The following is an 18572-nucleotide window of genomic DNA, read 5'->3' as shown; positions in this document are numbered from 1 at the left end:
CTTACTGCAACGCTTCGAATCGATGGGAGGAGATCGACTGGGGGTGGAGAGGCAGCTTGCAGGTGTCTGTTGTCGTGCGAGGGCACTCTACCCGCGCGAGAGAGAGTGTGTGAATGTGTAAATGTGGGTGTGTGTTTGTGAGTGAGAAGGGAAATCTTCCTAAATAAGCAAGCGTGGCGTTGATGCTTGACCGCATGACTAGCTCAGCTCGTGTCAACAGGAGTGGAATGCAACAGTTTCCAAAAGTATACATAGCACTCAGCCAGACGTAGCTCGACGCGAACTTGTTAATAGTGCGCAGCCCACTGGTATGATGTGCGCTCTTCCTGCCATGTGGTTAGGAGCGTAGCGTTCGCGCCGGTCCTTTCGCCGAAAGCTTCCATCCGCGCCGTCGTCGAGTACAGATGGTAGGAAAGTGCACGTCTGCGTCGCCCAGTCCCGTTCCATGCATACGTTCCATATGTGAGAGAGACGACCATGTGCAAGGGTACCGACATTCCTAGTGGTTGAGGGAGACGGAACAATGGAATTGCCATGTTTGACAGCCAGGGCCGCAACCCGTTGATGATTCTGAGCATTCCTTGAGGAAGTGACCCTCTCAATTTTCCTCTGTCCCTGTGGTACGGCGTTGTGTTTCCGTCAATGTCTGCTTCCACAGGTCTGCCGCTGCCGTGCTGGGTGCTGCCGGATGACTAGCCACACAGCTACTGGGCTTAACCTCAGTCCACACTATCACTGTCTGTGTGGTATCAAGCGGCGCGTCGAAAATGGCCGTCGCCCAGGTGGCCCTGGTCTAGTGTTTCGAAGAATAAGCAATGAAAAGTAGACGGATCGAGACAATGAAAAACTGCGACCGATCAATGGCCAATGAGTCTAAGCCATTATGAATGAGCAGCCAGGGGCATGACCGGCAGGGCGCCACAAATCTCAGATGACTGCAGCGTGCAGACATGGGTTATCGGCGACGCAAGGTGAGAGGGTAGACAAGAGAGAGGCGGTGGGCCAGGTCGTGGGCTATTGGGGGAGGAGGCTAAGAGCTTGGCTGTGATAGTGCCAACTCGATATATGGGCAACCCCGGGAAGCACAAGTTGGTGATAGGAGCTGGATCAGGATGGATACCAGGTCGGCTTGGTAACCTGCGCCCGACTGTTGGTGCTGATGCGTCACGTCTAGGTAGGTCCTCTTGGTTCTCATTCGTCCGCCCATGCCACGGTACATAACGAGACGGACGCGCACGATCACACACTGTCGAATGTGTCTCCCGTCGGGGAGAGAGTCACGAATCGTACTAAGACATCTTCTTGAGACTGGGCACTCATTCTACCTTTACTTTTACTCCTGACGCAGCCTTCCAAGCCCTTCATTGCATCACTCTCTTGACCATTCTTTACTCTTTCTTCCAAGACTAGTCTTGACAGCCCCCAACCTCTCAGAAAACCAAAAACCAAAAAAGCTGATCCGACGTCCGGGAGGACAGGTATCCGTCGCTTCGTTGCTCTGCTGCTATATCATCGTTGGCCGCGCGGGACCTCCCTCGACCTGGAGTTCCCATCCGTCACATTGCATCATCCGCACGTGCGCCTGCGCTGCATATCGAATCGACTGCTACTGCTGTACAAGCACGTCGAGTTACGACCAAAAGAATCGACGCTCATACACATCAACTGCCAACTGCCATCTGCGTTCCCTGTTCTCGTCTCCGTCTCTGTCTCCCACCTTTTCCTTCCGTCGGCCTTTTTTTTTTTACTTCACAATAAAGCACCTACCCATCTGCTCCCTAAATCCAACTATATACCTCCCTCAGTCGACGCTGGTTGGTGTGTATGTGTTCTGGCACACTAGCGGCGGTTCCCTACCAGCGCAATTCCTTCCTCCTAGGTCATCGTACCTGCCACTCTCAACCCTTCTCATCATTACTGCGACCACTCTCGCACCTTGGCCCCGCCCCCCGACGACAATTTTCTATTCGCATCATCATCTTCTCTTTCTTTTCCTCCCCCTCTCTCCTTCACTCTCTCGACGACGCCCTCGCAATCACAACTTTTTATATCGCTTCGTTCGCTGTTCACTGTCCTCCTCCGCCTCTCCCCTCTATGGTCTCTCGCTCCCGGTCAACACGGCTGTTTTACCTTGAAAACCTGCGATTTCCTATCCCGACGACAACTGTATACTGACTTTATTCTCACCGACCTCGAAGACGCAAAGTATCAGATATACCACGACACCGGCTCCTCTCAAGGATTAAGCATTCTCCAACCAAACTGTCCTTCGACTCTCGGGCATGCGATCCATCTGCCGGGACAATCTTGCGGTCTAATAACTCAGCCTGTGGGAAAGGCATTTGTCCGTGTATATACTACAACCCTACCTTGCCACGTCTTTTTGACACCGGCTGTCTCTAGTCACGAAACCCCGTCGTCTCGGCATCAACGAAAAACGGTCCGCCATGTGGGAAGTCGTGTGGACGGATCCCGACAGGGAGTCCAGGAAGGAGCATCGCGATCGGAAGGCCGTCGAGCGAGAGAACAAGGATAAGGCCCGCACAGCTAGAAGCTCAATGTCCACTCGGAGCTCGTCGTCGTCCGAAAACAAGCCCTTTAGCTTTTTCGGATCCAAGGGTCTTAAGCGGACACTTACACCATCAAGCGCCAAAGCATCAATGACAACCGCACTGAAAGCACCAAGTATCGACAGTGCCTACAGAGGCTCGCTCTTGTCGAATGTCTCGGAGCCACCGCCATTGCCTACGGAGCTCCCCTGCAGTCCTGTCACGGCCGTAGATCACACTCTCCTGCCGGAACACTTTGCTGAATCGTCCCAAAGCTCGCCCATATCGTCTAACAGAGGTACAAGCTTCCAGCCCCACAATCTTGCCACAGCTCACTGATGTCTAGGCTTCATAGACTCTGTATTCTCCAAGTGGACCGACACTTCGCTCGCTGGGCCAACGTCTCCCTGCAACACATCCGTGGCTGAGTCGACGGCAGCAAAACGGGAGCACTACGTCCAGACGCTCAGCCCAACGTCCTTCATTACCAAGAGCACCGAGGTTACCATCTTGCCCCGGACGATGGAGAACGACATCGCGGGCATGGTCTCGCATATCACCATTACAGCTGAGCCAGTCAAGGAGGGGCCGCCAACCCCTCCTCGCTCGCCAGCAACGCAGTAAGTCCAGTCGCTTGAACTTGCACCGGCATCACTAATGTAACCTCAGACCTGCGGTTTCGGCTATGATAACCCCTTCCATGCTTGACACGCCCGTCAACCTATTCCCAGGACAGACCAGTCCAAAACAATCCTTACGACGGGTGCCTTCCTGGACGACGGCGTTTAAGCCCAATAACCCTGATGCCTGGAAGCCTCCAGATGCGTGGGACTGCGGCCCTCCGCCCGAAGTGCGAACCCCGATGGTTGAGGATGTTATTGAGGAGATATCGGAGCTTGAAGCTGGGCTCGCCATGTCCATGGACCTCAACAGCATGCAACGCGAGGTCAGGCGTATGGCCGCCGCAAGCTACAGCATCCGCCTCCTGCGCCTGAAAGAGGTCTGGGGCGACACTACCGACGCTAATCTCTACAAGGAATTGGAGATGGAAAAGAAAAGATGGATGCTCTCGTCGTTGAACAACATGGACAAGCAGGCCAACCAAACCCAGACTTCTCACCCTAATAAGATTACTCCGGCCAAAGCGAAGAAGGTCCTGGCACTCTACGAGACTCAAGGTGAGTTGAGTAGAACTTCATCATCGTATGGCTCGACTGACCGTTCTTTCAGCGACCACATCATACTTGGCCGCTCTCCACTTCAACAAGCAAGTCTACCATATGTCCTCCTCGCCCCTTTCTCACACTCTTTTCCCCAACATACATCCGGTTCTCGTGCCGGCCATCTCGCCATCGGCTTTCCCCGTTGCCCCGTCTCTGTTTGGCGTAGCCTATGCGCTGGCGCTCCCGGCACTACTGCCATCGTCCGAAGTACCTGGCCTCCTCAAGAATGTCCACCGGTGTCTTGCTGTTGGCGGAGCCCTACATCTGACACTAATCGATCCTCTGCCAATCGCCAGCACTCTGGGTCCGCTTATGCGCTCGTGGATCGAGGAGAATCTAATCTTCAATCTGGAGAAGAACTTCCGCTGCATGAACCCCAGCAAGCTCTTCCCTCTATGGCTCGCAGACGCTTCTCTCCGTGGCGAGGGCAGTACCATTACTACGGTGAAATTCTGCGCCATGCCTCCCACCGAGAGGCCGGACACAGGCACAACAGACGCCGAACAGGTTACAGACAGAGCCATTAAGCAGGAGCTACGCAGCATGGTCGGTCGAATGCTCTGGAAGGAAGTATGGGGGCAATTCGTCACCGCCGACCGATGGTGGTGGGAGCACCCCGACATAGTCGCGGAATGTGAGCAGGTCAAGACGGCGTGGGAGTACAGTATCATTGAGGCAGTCAAGAGTGCGTGATTCCGTCTCGGTTACTGGTAGTTTCATTCCCCCGAACAGTATAGGGTGGTATTTCTTTTGTGTCACTTTCGAGGAGCAGAGATGCTATTCTTGACATGGCGTTGGAGGCCAGGTTTCTTTCACAATACCCCCCTCCCCCTGGATGATCCACAGAGCCGCTTGCTTCACCTGGCTTGGGAACAGTTTGGCGGATCCGACGGCACGCGGTGTGGATTTCTATGTATGTGGTAGTGCTCCTATTTGGTGGGCTCTTTGGTGACTTTTTTGAGAGAACTTATGAATGCACAGGTTCACACAGAACCGAGCAGCGACTTTACCTAGGGAATGAGCCTTAGGACTAGCTATAGCTATGACTGCAGAGTACCAATGTTAAACGGCAAGATGACCCAGCCTGAAACAGTGTGCCTGCCGTAATGGTACATTCAACGTCTGTTTAGTCGCGCGATGGCTTCTAGGATTCAATTTCATGCTCCTCCCGAACCGTTGCTAGATGAACATTGCATTATGAACTCTTTAATCGAGAGACTCGAAATATCACGGTAAGTCGGAACCAACGACGGGTGTTCTTAAGAGGGAGAGGTCGTCCGCAAAGAGTTGGGCACTGTCAAACAATCCGATGGAGAAGGGATGGGGAGGCTCAACTAGTCAGTCAACAGCATTTTGTTGATGGTTCTACAGGCCTCGTTCGTCTTTCATGAGTTCGGATGATAACCACGCATGGGTTGCAGCGGCTCTTTTGTCCAAGGAGCCCCAGAGTTTGGACGGCTATGAGTGGGGGAGGAGGGCGATCCCCAGATCCTCGAAGTGCTTGGTTCCGACGAACCGTCATCGATCCCTGTCCGTCCCCGCACCCTCCACCCCTCTACCCTTTTGTGTTTGTCGCAGTGCATGAGATTTGGAGGCTTGCCTGCTTGATTTAAATGCTAATGAACGACGGACGTTCTTCGGGTTGCAGATATACTCCCCACCCACCCCCTTTCTTGGTTCGTCGAACCAGGAGCTCTCGTACCCTGTGCGTGCCAGAGAAAAGGGGTCGCGAAGTGGGAGTTGTGGTGGCGAGTTACATGTGTTGGGTGCCATACGAGCATGTTTGCGGTTGCAGCCGCGGGCGGTGGCGAGCGGGATACCTTAGGTACATGTGACTGTAGCCGTGCCAGGATAGGAAGCGTAAGTACTTATACTGCACTTTACTGATCGTATTTCGACTGCTCAGACTTGGACATTGAGTTGGCATGATTGACAAACGCCTTACATACCATCGCCTTTCGAATGGGCATTGACAGGTCAGCAGACGTCAGTAATGGAGGTGGGGAGCGCCCGGCTTGTTTAAGTTTTTTGACCTGGCACAATCGCCTGGACAGGCTCGTTATTGATTCATCGTAGACCGTGTCAATGGGTCGGGAGGTGAGACAATGCCTTACAAGCACTCGCCAAAAGCTTAGGTCAATAGTAATTCTCCCTTGGCCATGCCTCACGCCAAAGCCCTCGGTCAACAAAGGGTAAGCATCATACGAGTGGCGAGTAACGCGACATGTCTCCGGCGCTTCGAATCTTCGCATGCGCGTAAAAAGAGGCTGACCAGCCACTTCCGCTGTAGAAGATTGGATTCAAAGATATTTTTGGTTGTTACAAAGACGATAAAATAGTATCAAATGCACGGTGGATCGCCCCTGACGTTGTATAGGCTCGGTTCTGGGACCGATCTCCCTCCATGACATTGTCCAAGTTTAGAATGACTAGTGGTCAAAGGTCGGTCGACGGTGATTGATATCACTGCCACTTTGACATTGATCGGGCTGTCTAGGCTATGCACCGCAGGCAGGCAGCCTTATCTTTGCGCGAAAAGGTTCGAAACCTTGTGGTTACCAGGTGATTCGGTTGTACTGGATACAAACTGACAGTTCGGGGGACTCCCTTCTTTCCGTGGCTTGTCTTGCGGGAAGACACACTTGTCATGCTGCAGGTCTTTCTTGAATGAGCCCTTCTCCGCTGCGCAAGATTGGCGACAAGTCCGCGATATGCCTGTCGGTATGGTACTGGGCAGTGGAAGGGCAAATACAGAAGAAGATAAAAACATGGTTCGTCCGTTCACCGTCCGCGAGTTGAGTCCAAGCTCTTGCATCTAGAGCGAGTCAGCAAGCACAATCGAGAATGACATGAACCATGCTTCGAGGAAGGTGAGTCATGGTCTGCATAGGCAGCAACCCAACGGCGATTCCGGAGAGACACAGCACATGTCGTTTTGCCGGACCGTAACAGAGAGACACGGCCGAACAAAATGGGCCAGTCCATATTCGAGTTTCACTGCGCTTGAACTGGGCCCATTCCGGCCGTAGATGAAGACAAGCTTGGCCGTTCAGAACCAAAGCAAAGCGAGACAATAGATGGTGTGAGTGAACCCTGATTAATTTTGAAGGCTAAATTCCAACCCCCCCCCCCTGGTGCAAACTCTTACCACTGCGGGCTGCCAGCCAATGGTTTCTCTCGCTGGAGAAGTCATCCTCCGACTGTTACTTGCTTGCGCTTCTCGTCAATTTGCCAGATCGTTATCGGGCTGGACTGGCAAAGCCAATGGTGTTTGGGCAAAGGATCCTCGGTGGCTTCCTGTCGGCGATCGTTACGCCGTTAGTTGGTTGGCGGAAACGTTAGAAAAGGAGGCAGGAGTAACAGCGCGGGAGAGAGCACTGCCTAAACAAGCATCCGATGCACACTTGGATCGACCCCTGTTCCGACAGAAGAAAAGCTTGGAGTTCCTGCTTGCATGGAAGCCAAGATGGGGCGGAGGCAAGCTCGCCTCTGCTGTCACAATGGGCATTGTCTCCATTCTTTCAGCAATCACTGCCAGTCAGTGGCCGCGGTGTCAGCTACAAACCCACTGAGTTGGATGCTGACTGTACGCTGTAGGTGGATGTGCCTGGCGCGCAACAAGAACCCTGTCTCTTTTCGGGGGCATCTGCATTTGGGCAATCAACTCAAGCCCAAACCTTCCATGCTAATCTACTTTCCACATTTCCCCGGCAGCACTGTATCCAAAGAAGATTCGCCGAGCCTACGTAACAAGATGACAAGACAGCCTGTCATTGACAATTGGCACCACATACGGACACACCGGCAAATGACAGGGGACAGGGACACCACACAATTTCTGCTTACGCCGTCACGCCATCTTCTTTGCGGTGCAACAGAACTGGACTTGCCCACAGACCGTTGATCATTGATTGCCGTGGCGCTTCAGGGCTGTCGTTGTTGTCGCCTGCTACCCAGCACTACTGAGCGTTGACAGTTGAGTATATACGAAACCGGCCAAACTTGTGACATGGTGGTGAGACAAACCGTTGGGTCCGAACAGGAGGAATGCAGTCTCGCCTTGGGACACACGTGGAATCTGATGTGCTTTGTTCCCGAGTCAGTCCGTCTCGACGCCTGTGGCGCCACACCTTGACAGCGTGTCTCGTATGAGGGTAAACTACCTGACGAAGTAGGAGAGACAGTAGAGGGACAAACAGATGCTGCGTAGCTACTTTTTCTGAACAGGCCGGCGTTGAACGCAACCTAACAAATGTCATTGTAAATGATTAATCTGTCTGATTCAACAAATCATGTGTTCTGTAAGACCGTGGGAATATGTACAGTACACGCTCCTTCGAAAAGCGATGTTGAACCTTGACATATCAATACGACGGAGCCTCGCTCGCCCTCACCCCCAAACAAAACTTTCTGCATAGCATTGGGTATCGTTCACATGAAAACGGGTTGCTATCACTACAGTACACAAGTCGTCTATGCCCGCGAAACCTGCTCCTTGGAGCTTGGTCGGCTGTTTGTGAGTTCTGCTATGCTTTCACTCTCGTAGTTCTTTGTTCTTCGGTTTTGGCTCGCTATCCTGAACGAGTCACTGTGGCGGAAATTACCAACGATCTCCGTGACGTCTGGCCGTCGAGACGCATACTTGATGTCGGTCCATAGAGTCTTGCAAGCCTTCCATGAGGTTACAACATAGATGAGGGCGTTCCAGAATCCTTGTAGTGGGAGGACGAAGGCACTCATGAACTCAAGGGGTGTTGAGGATTCCCTCGTGTGGATGACCGAGTAAACGCGGTTGGCGCTCGACGGGACCCAAGTGATGAGAATGACGGTGAAAAATAGGATGGAGCACTTGGTGTACGACCACGCAGCGTTGTTGAGCTCGAAATTGCGCCGACGAGCCGAGTTGATGGGACGATGCGTGGCAGCTTCGGCCGCAGTGTTTTCTACAGGGAGGACTGCGTCGGCCAGCGACTCGTTGCGATTGTGGTTATGGCTCGCAGAGATGCTAACGGAATAGGCGGCGGCATTGGGCATCCGCGGGGATGGGCTGGCTTCTGACCCACGTCTTCCCATCGGACCCAGCCCGATAGAGCCATGCGGTTGGTCGATCACCACCTCTGAGGTGACATAGACTTCTGTTGTCTTCATTGAGGTGAGAACGTCGTGGAACGAGTTCCCTTGATCGGGGTCGGAAGAGCTAAAGTTGCGAAGCTGCTTGCGCTTCTGATAGATCTCCCTACCAGCGCGGATGTAGATAAAGAAGGTGATCAGGATTGCAATCCTAAGAATATCAGTGATGGTCGCCTCGGGCACACAGGAAGTTAAAGGCTTACCAGACAGGCCCGTAAAACGTGAGAATGCGCCAGATTTCCCACTCGGGCGTGACCCAGCACCATAGCGTTGCATTTCCGTAGACTCTCTGGCCGTCGCCGTTCCTGATAAAGACATATACCAGTGCGGGGATGAACGGAATACCGTAGCAGAAGATGAGGTAGGGAGTCTCCATCCTCCGTAGTCTTTCGGCGTCAAATTTGTAGTAGAATGTTAGATACACATTGATGGCCATGGTGAGCGTCCAAAATGCATCGGCCGGCATAAACCTGTTGCGGAGTTAGCTTTGAATGGACTCGGTGGGAGGTCGGGCAGGCTCACATCTGCACCAGAAAAGCCTGAAGTTGACAGCCCGCGGAATCAGGAGAGCCAATATATGACCTCGCCATGAGAGTCCCGACATTTGTCATCATGTTGCCAAAGGAGGCGAAGAATACTAGCCGGTTGATAGGCTTGTGAAACGCTCTCGACGAGCAGAATGTTACAATGATGAAGACACATCCTAGTAGGGAAAACACCGAGCACGTCCGTTCGATGATGCTGAGCAAGTCAAGATCGCCCTTATCCAGGTTGACCTTCTCTTCGGGTGTGTTCATGGTGAGTGGGCGTATGTTTAATTATCGATAACCCGGTCTTGAGGGAGCACGTTGTGTAGCCAGGCCAAACCAGAGGCATGAATGCGAGGGGTGTCTATCTTGGGTTCCACCGGTAGCGAGTCGGACGGCTAAAAGTTGAAGTCGACGGCAGGGCGCTCGAAGATCCTGCTCGAACAGTTGTGATTCTGTTCACAGTGGTGGGGGATTGGTCGATCGTCAAGTATGCAATTCGAGGAGACTCCCATGAACGATGCAAACGGCAAAGGTCTAGGTTCTCAGTAGGTCGATGAGTGTTGCCAGCACAAGCAGTGGCTGCGCAATACACTATGCAGAATCCAGACGCGTATGGTCTATGAGAAAGCACAAACGGATGTGCTGCACCCGAACCCAGGAATGATGTTGTCGAGAAACGAGCACCAACATGATCCAAAAGAAACGTAGAAAATAAAGCCAGAAGTGAGGGCGACAACGGCAAAATGTAAGGGCGGGCGGGGGGATAGAGCCAGTCATTAACTTGTCGAGGCGAGGCACGCCCTTGATTGTCGCATGGCTTGTAGCAGGGGGTGATGCATGGCAGGATTGGGCAAGGATGCCGTCAAGAGCTTGCTCCATGTTGGAGGAGGTAGACATTCGCAAGTACCAATACGGAGTGAAAAGCGTGAGGGAGGCCGTCGAGATACCTGACCGGTGCTGAGATTGGCCTTGCCCGCTCAAAGCTGATAGGGGGCAGAACAACGACGGCTGTCGTAACCTGAACAGGCCAAGTGAAGAACTCAGCTTTCAGTGTACTAGTAGTTCATATAACCAGCTTGGCGCGGGGTCGGACGAACCTGGGGACGCCAGGGTTGCCCTTGTTCATTCCCACAGCTGCCCCATCCCCACCAGGCTTCAGTGCAGGGCTTCCTAGGATGATTGCACCTCGAATGTCGCGTGTATGTGTTGACTGCATTCTGAGCTGTGCCGTATTTAGCATCCAAATTGCGATGCATCCCTCACAGCATGACATTCTTGTGGACGATGGCCGTATGTTGACCCCCGAGTGGGCTTCCAGTCGCAACAATATCGTGTCTGCATCGTTAACCAACATGAAGCTCAGGTAATGATCAAAGTTTGGTCAAGCAGCTTGGACATCCAGGCCATGGTCAAGGCGGCAGCGGCGACGGCGGGACGGCCGGCGGAAGCAGACCAAACTGTCTTGCATTCAGGCACTTCTTAGCGAGCCGCCACCGACGGCTTTCTCAAAGCCGTCGACTTCTCACTGCTCTTGGTGAAACCCATGTCAAGCCACCGGGAAACAGGGACCGAGTGCTGAAAGTCGCACGCTTGGTATTATTGACGGCGACACAACTCATCTTGCTCGGGTTCGTTGGTCCTATCGACGCGTAGGGTCCTGGAAAGAACAGGTCGGGTTTCACGACTCGAAGAAATCGGGCCTCGTCCGACTTTCGAATTTTTGCGAGCTGCTGCATAGTTACATCTTATCTGCAGCCATCTGATGGCGCTGCCGAGTTGCCCTACTAAAGTGCGTCACAAGGAGCCATCTGAAGCAGACGCAAAGCCGTGTAGATGACGGCAGCTAGTGCAAGCCAGGCGCTACTTTCCACCGTCTCATCCGATGCGTTGATAAGGTAGCGACAGTCTAGGCAATCAACACTTGTACTCCCTGATCCGAAGGTAACAGACCCAACCCGTTTTAGGGAGCAAACGATTATTGTACGATAATTGGTTAGCACAAAGCTAGCGATAACTTCGTTTCTGGCATTAGAATAGCATTTACGGCCAGCCACAATTGCCTGACTGAATAGTGAGGAAGTATTCAGACTTCAGCATCTTCTGATCTGGCCAAAGGCACCATGGTGTTGCAGACCACGTGGAGAGCGCCACCATGGGGTGCGTAGTCTCAGCGAATGTGGACGGATGTTTGTAGGTGCTGTTGAAACTGGGACGAGGCCGTCAGCTTGCTGCCGTTTCGGCCTTCGTCACTACTTTGTTTGAGATGGGATGAAGACAGACATTCCAGCGCCGCCGTGTTGACATTTGGTGCGTGTGGTCGGTGCCAAGCCACACGCCAGAGACTCGATGATGAATGCTCTGTAGCGCTGACCGGCTTCTCGACTCGACGGAACCGCTCTGTGATGGGATAACCCTGTGCGTTTCGGAGTTGAAGCTTTGACTTCGGGGCAAGCGGAGGGAGGTTCAGACAGCCACCAGCGACATTGGACATAAACTGTGCCGCTGGCTTGGAACCCAGACGGGATGAAAACGCCGTTGCAAGGTTCTCGTTGGTGGTTCGAGACGAGCTCTAATTCGCTTCCTATTCCGTAGGGGCCTTGTTCGGGGATGGAGGACGTGGGTCAAAGGGCACGAAGGGGGCAAATCTGGGGCAGACGCATGCAGATTCTTTAATGCAGGCCCAGCCGACTGGACGTTCGGTGTTGTAATGGCGGAAGCAGCACGCGAGGCAGTCAGAGTGGAACGCAGCAGGCCAAACTGGATTGGTTGGTGATTAGAGTGATATTACAGATGGGGTGCAAGACCCGCACTTGCCAACCACGATGTAGCATCACTCATTCCCCATGCTTAGGTACCATGCGGGGTGGAGTGGGGTTCCTTCCCACATGGTGGGTATCTTTTGGGTCTCATGCCAAAACACGCCGGTCTGAGGCCACCGCAACTGTCCCATAGCCTGCGCGGGGAGAGACTGGGGCGTGAGTTCGCAATCTGTTGCGCCTTACTTTGCCTTTCTTATTTGGGATTCTGCGGACACACGTCTTATATCTCCTCGTTGTCTATGCCGGCCTGTCGTTCAGCTTCATCATTATCCAGTGCTATTGCTAGGCGCTGTAGACCAAAGCAGTTTAAAGGACATTGGAGCTTCCAACGCCTTCCCGGTGGCGAGAAACGGACCAGGAAATTTCGCCTATGGTACCGGTCTCGGCCAGAGTTGGCTTTCAGCCCTGCTCTGGCCAGATCCGCCCTCCTGGTTTTTTCGGCTCGCTTTATTTGAAAGTCAAGCACGCGTGGGGGGGGGGGGGGGGGGGGGTGGTTTGATGGACAATTTACGCACATTTTTACTCTGATTGGGCGTAGGAATGCTGTCTCACCAGGCTGTCTGTCTTGGACGCAAGCCCCCTCTCCATCAGGGGTTTCTTAACTCGACGGGATGCCGGTTTGATGTTCTCATCCTGACGGCCATTCGAACTTGAGCACATGAAACATGACACTCTTTTTCACGGTATCTCATCATCGAGATTGTCAATTCGGTAAAGAAAGCAAAGCATAGCCAGGTTGCGGAGGAACAAAAGGAGGCATAATGGCTTGGCCTCCTTCGATCTCAACAACTAAATTTACGACCCGCAATGATCTCGCCCATCGCCGAACGGCATCCATCTCAAGTGACTTAATTCTTTCCTTGTCATCATCCCAGAACCATTTGTTACAGGGGCTGACCCTGATGGGCAACTTGGCCGTGCAACAGGAGCTGAGCCTGGCCATCTGTTAGATGCTGGTGTTCTGTCTGTGCGTTTCCGTCAGGGTTGATAATAGCCATCCCAACGCTGCTAGGACACTCCCTGTCGATTCGTTGAAGAGAAGATCTGAAGGAAAGCCACTTCACCAGAGAACCCGATCAACAACCGCCGTTGACAATGTCAGCTTTGCTCTGTAACGACAATTCCAGTCAGACATCTCGCTGGCTTGTGTATCTCTAAACTGGGCCATGTTCTGGTGAATTTTGACCTGCTGACCAAGACTAGGAACGTGCATCAATTGATATGGAAGAGACGTGTTAAATATTCTCTACATCGTGGGAAGCAGTCCAATTCGTCAAAGCCACCAATTTCGGTGTCATCCAAGCTCTCGCTTAGTCTTTGGATGTGATGATGCAACCCTCGATACCCCAGGGCGCTACAGACAACTCAAGCATGACCCCCCTGAGATCTTCGGAAAACTCAACTGACTTCCTCATTGATGTGAAATGGCCGGTGCGTTTCTGCATGACAGCACTAGCGTCCGGAGTAGCTCTCTAGGAAAATAATTCCGCGAAAGAGGAAGAAAGAGGGGGATTCAGCCGTCGACAAGGATGAGCGCCACCACGGCAACATCGCCAAAATGACAACTCCTCCGAACGCTTCGACTAGTCAGGAACCCATCTGGAACGAAAACATGACCGAACAGGTCTCCTTGTGATCCCTGCCACGCGGGAAAATAGGCCTCCTAGCACGTCTTGATGTTCTAGACCCAGACAGTGCTTCGTCAAGGGGACTTGATCAGATCCACGAGAATCGCCGCCGTAGGGTGAGGAAGCAGATCCCTGAAGTACTTCTGTTGGGTCTAGAGAGACCAAAGACACAAGGATAGGCGCGTCTCCAACGAATCCGTCTTCAGACCGATTGGCTGGCCATACCCGCCTGGAAAACCTTTCGATGTCCAATAGCTCCCTGTATCTTTGCGCTTGGACAGTGATTCAAGAGGAACTCGACGTGGGTTGCTGGAGAAAGAGTTCTGGATGGTCAGATCGTTCCGAAGTATGACATGATGGCCCTCTATCGATGAGCTATTCACGGCAGTTGCGATGGAAGATGGGAAGTTAAAACTGATGGTTAAACCCACAGACTGCGCGATTCAATAATATTCAACATAGGTAGGTAGTGAACAAACAATTTCAGATGGAGATGTCAAACTGCTCAGTTACCTGAATAACATTCAAGTGGAAGACGTTTATGTCTTGTGGATCTCGTTATGTTATCGAATGGGACCTCAAAACACAGTTCGTATCCTTGTAGTTTTCCTAGAAGCCATGTATCGAGATACTAAACGGAAACGAAGTATAATAAAATAGGGACCCGTTGGTGATCCCCTGGCCTCAAGAACCGTGTATTCTCGTTGTGGTCTTGGGGTGGAATGCCGGGTATTTTGTTAAAACAGTGAATTTCATCTCCCTCCAGTATTGATAAGCAGCTCCAATTTGTTCCGTGTGTCGACTTGAATAGTTGAAAACCCGATCGAGAAGTCGTCTCTTCCACCATAAATTGCCTTGATGGAAGAATCTGAATTCTTTTTCTAATCCGCATCCCTCACGCCCTGTCTTAGCATGCTCTCGAGCGCCCAGCTCGGATTACATCACGTCTACAGTTCATCCACACGGCGATACCAAGACTTTGGAAATACACTCCAACTACCCATGCTCATGTTGATGATTTCGAGTGCTTGAAGGTCGTTGTTTTGCCTGTATCGAATCTTTTCTGTGGACGTCCATTTGGAGGTTCGATACGGATAATCATCTTGGCTTCTTTCATGTTTGAGCTAGAAGCAAGGGGAAACGTCGCGTTTTGGCTTATAGGTCCTCCGGCGTGAAAATGGGGGTTGTAAGTCTTTGAATGCTCGATAGTGTTCCATTGTCTTACACCGATACGAACCTTCAAGCGAGTTTCGATGTTGGAGAAGGCCAGCCCCAGCACACAACGACTTGTGCGTTTTCCTCGACGTGCCCGCCTTTGTTATCTCTTGAGTGTCGATAGACACATGATGATATAAGTACTGAGCTCTTCCGTCTTTGTCAGTGGGGCCAAAAATGCCGACTGCCAGAACCCTCCCGAATGATTGTCGCCGCCCTCCACAAAATGAAGCCTAGAGCAAGCTTCCACGATGGTCTACTTGATTTTGTCAAAACTCCATGGTTCCCCGTTTCATTGATACCAGAGGGCCTCTTCAAACACCTTTCAACTAACTGATGGACCCGACTCAGATCGCCGTAAGAGTTACAAACACCTGAGAGCCCCAGGTGAAAAGTCCCATACAATCGCCCCTCCTCAAGCTCCATCGCAAACCACGCCACAATGACGCGAAGACACAGACCAAGCAAGCAGTCATCCAAACACCGACAAGCAAACCTCGAGGCGGACTTCAGTCTCACCAAGGGCCGCGTCATCAACGAAAAGAATCATCGCCATCGGTCACAGAAGGACGGAATAGCAGCTAGGAGATGTCGGGCCTCATCCGTGCCCATCTCTAAACCCTCACGGAAGTACCGCCACCACAGACACACCCACCGCATTGCCATCGAGACGGATACGGACGGCGACTTCACCATGCTCCCGACCCCACCAGGCTCGCCAGATGTATCATCATTCACCCACATAACCTCCAAACACGAAGACGCCAACGACGCCGGTACCGTCAACAGCCGCAGCAGCCGCCACAAATCCGAGCGACATCTCTCTCCACGATCCCCGAAAGCCCCCACCAGAGACCTCATCACGTCAGACCAGCAGGTCCCCAGCGACGCGACCCTGAAGAGCTTCCGGTTTCGCCACCACATACTCTTTCTCCTCGACCAGCAGCGCACCGCGGTTGAGTCGTGGGCCGACAGCGTCGGCGCTGGGGGCCCTGCAGAGCCGATGGACTGGCAGCCGGAGCAGGAGCGGGTTGTATATATTGCACGCAGCCCCGTGGAGTACGGGTGCTATGATGACCGGTGGAGAGTCGAAGGCGAGTCGAAAGAAAAGGAACAGCGGCAACAGCAGCAGCTGGGCATGTCGGCGGCAGCGATAACGATGGCTATGCCGTGCGCGGCGCAGCCCGAGATGGGGTCGTTTATCGGCGAAACGCCGCTGGATGCATTGTCAATGTGGGGGACATCGGCATTTGGGTCGGGGTTTTTGCGTGAAATTGAGTAAAGGCGGGGGGGGGAGGCTGTTGTGCATGGAGGTCGAGCAACACCAGGATAGATAGAGGCTGGGGATCAACGAAGTGATGACTCTCGACAGACATCGTTCGTCACCAACCACCGGGACGCAGGCAATTGCACGAAACTATTACTCCTATTCAAGCCTATAAGCCCTTTAAACATGTCATTTTCACCACGGGGGACTTTTCGATACCTATATGGGTTAACATGCAAGTTCTGAACTAGACCAGTCCTAAATTCCTAACGCCTGTCCAGATGAAGTCCGACCGACCGTACCCATTGAAGCAAAAGTCAAATCTCGTGGGAATCTCGCAAATGTACAGATTCAACCGCTCACCCACCCTCCTCTAACACGCGCGACGCATACACAAATTTTCTTTTCTCATCTCTCCAGTCTTTCACACCTTATTTTGCGTAGCGCGAGTACTCGGCGGCGACGAGGCAGTGGTCACGCTCGAAAGGTTCTGGAATGTGTTAGTTTTCTTTATGGATTCGACACGAAACGGGGGAACAAACCTAGCGTGAGCTGCTCCTTGGGAGTGATGCGCTCCGCTCTCAGCTTCTCGACCTCCATGGCGAAAACCTTAGTGGCAGGTGCGGTACTGTCGATACAGTTGGCCTTAATGGAAATGAGGATGCCGCCGCCGACCTTCAGGAACTGGTGAGCGTTCATAGCGACAATACGAGCCTGGTCGGGCTGAGCGACATCGGCGAAGATGGCGTCGACCATGGGCATGAGCATGCGGTATTTGAGGGGCTGGCGGGCGTCCTCGACAATGGGGACGACGTTGGTGCGCTTCGCAGCCATGCCGATCAGGTCACGGCCAGAGCGAGGGGAGAATTCGACGGCGTAAACGAAGCCGGTGGGACCGACGATGTCGGCAACGTGGGAGACGGAGGTACCGGAGGCACCACCGAGGTAGAGGACCTTGGAGCCAGGTCCGAAGTAGAGCTTCTCCAGACCACCGATGACGGCAGCGGCCAGCTTACTGCGGAAAGGGTTCCATACACGGTACTCGACCTTGGTGGTTGTGGTGGTGCCGTCCTCGTTCTGGACGCTGTCGTCGACTGAGACGCGCTTCTCGCCGTAAACGGACTCGCCAGGAACGATGTTGCGAGTTGCAATGGCGTCTTCCTTGCCACGGACAACAAAGATACCCTCGTGACGGTGAGGTTCCTACGGGTGTCAGTTAAGCCCATGGTACGAGGCGTCCGAAGCGATGGAACATACCACGATGACCTTCTGGCCGCCCTTCTGGCCAGGCTTGAAGCCACCGCGGCCACCACCTCTGCCGCCGCGCTTGTCAATGCCTCCACGGCCACGAGCACCACCAGGACCGCCGCGACCACCACCTAAACTTCATCAGTACAGAGATTCGCGCTTCGTCAATATCGAGTACTCAGAGCATACCGCGACCACCACCGCGGCCACCGAAGCCGCCGCGACCGCGGTCACCGCCAAAGCCACCACGGCCTCCACGGTCACCGCCGCCGAAGCCTCCACGGCCACCACCTCGTCCACCGAAACCACCACCGCCTCCGCGAGGGGCACCGCGACCACCGCCGCCACGAGGCACGAAGGGAGCCATGTCTTTTATTGATTCGTTATAGGGGTGTTGTTGAGAATTGTTGTAAGAAGGGACGATGAATTGGATCAAGACAGGCAGTTCCCGCGTTGTGAAAAGTCGAATTGGAGGTGTTAGAGGCGCAGGTGCTAATCCTCTTGGTGGCGGGTTGAACACTGGATATACGCTTCGGCTGGGTGATTGAAATTTTTCGTCGGACTTTTTTTTGGGAGCTTCAAGAGAACGCACGGGCCAGGGAGCATGCAGAGAGATTGTGGGGTCGAATGTCTTGATTGGACACGGCGGAATTACACAACTGCCGTGTTCCGGTGCAATTTTTCCCAGAGATTAGATAGCGTAACCGCCAAAAGACTGGGGCCCGTTGTGTTGGTGTCAGCAATATCCGTAGAGGGGACGTTTTCATATTAGTTGAAAGCACGATTTTCGCAGGGTGGTCCAAGCGCTGCTAAAGCCGCTAAGAAAAGCAGCAAATTTATCGGCCGGAAGAACTCAGAACCCTCAGCTCGTCCAGACTGACTGGAGAGGTGGCTGCCACAGAATGTGGTGGATAGAGTTTGTTATCAGCTTGTCGAGAAGCGGTATCTGGTTGGTCAGGATAG

The 18572-nt window shown here is 53.1% G+C and overlaps 5 protein-coding genes across 5 annotated transcripts; 2 read left to right on the top strand and 3 right to left on the bottom strand.

Moving 5' to 3' along the window:
• Positions 1-1282: 1282 nt before the first annotated feature.
• Positions 1283-5355, top strand: CDEST_14720 (uncharacterized protein). Its single transcript, XM_062930876.1, has 4 exons — positions 1283-2847; positions 2905-3169; positions 3219-3727; positions 3780-5355. Exons 1-4 carry the CDS (start codon positions 2448-2450, stop codon positions 4463-4465), a joined length of 1860 nt encoding a protein of 619 aa, XP_062786927.1. The 5' UTR covers positions 1283-2447; the 3' UTR covers positions 4466-5355.
• Positions 5356-6961: 1606 nt separating this feature from the next.
• CDEST_14719 (uncharacterized protein) lies at positions 6962-7280 on the bottom strand (the record flags this gene model as incomplete). Its single annotated transcript, XM_062930875.1, has 2 exons — positions 6962-7069; positions 7110-7280. The coding sequence occupies 2 exons, from the start codon at positions 7278-7280 to the stop codon at positions 6962-6964; spliced, it is 279 nt and encodes a 92-aa protein (XP_062786926.1).
• A 717-nt stretch (positions 7281-7997) lies between these two features.
• On the bottom strand, positions 7998-10202 carry CDEST_14718 (uncharacterized protein). The gene is made up of 3 exons (XM_062930874.1): positions 9425-10202; positions 9106-9372; positions 7998-9053 (listed from the first exon to the last, which is right to left on the bottom strand). Exons 1-3 carry the CDS (start codon positions 9697-9699, stop codon positions 8246-8248), a joined length of 1350 nt encoding a protein of 449 aa, XP_062786925.1. The 5' UTR covers positions 9700-10202; the 3' UTR covers positions 7998-8245.
• Positions 10203-15536: 5334 nt separating this feature from the next.
• CDEST_14717 (uncharacterized protein) lies at positions 15537-16376 on the top strand (the record flags this gene model as incomplete). The annotated part of the gene is made up of 1 exon (XM_062930873.1): positions 15537-16376. One exon carries the CDS (start codon positions 15537-15539, stop codon positions 16374-16376), a length of 840 nt encoding a protein of 279 aa, XP_062786924.1.
• A 124-nt stretch (positions 16377-16500) lies between these two features.
• Positions 16501-18228, bottom strand: CDEST_14716 (Putative rRNA 2'-O-methyltransferase fibrillarin). Its single transcript, XM_062930872.1, has 4 exons — positions 17799-18228; positions 17619-17740; positions 16904-17564; positions 16501-16851 (listed from the first exon to the last, which is right to left on the bottom strand). The coding sequence occupies exons 1-4, from the start codon at positions 17974-17976 to the stop codon at positions 16793-16795; spliced, it is 1020 nt and encodes a 339-aa protein (XP_062786923.1). The 5' UTR covers positions 17977-18228; the 3' UTR covers positions 16501-16792.
• Positions 18229-18572: the final 344 nt, after the last annotated feature.

This window comes from Colletotrichum destructivum, chromosome 10, assembly GCF_034447905.1.
Source record: "Colletotrichum destructivum chromosome 10, complete sequence".
Classification (NCBI taxonomy): Eukaryota; Fungi; Ascomycota; class Sordariomycetes; order Glomerellales; family Glomerellaceae; genus Colletotrichum; species Colletotrichum destructivum.
This window is presented reverse-complemented; position numbering and strand designations above follow the sequence as displayed.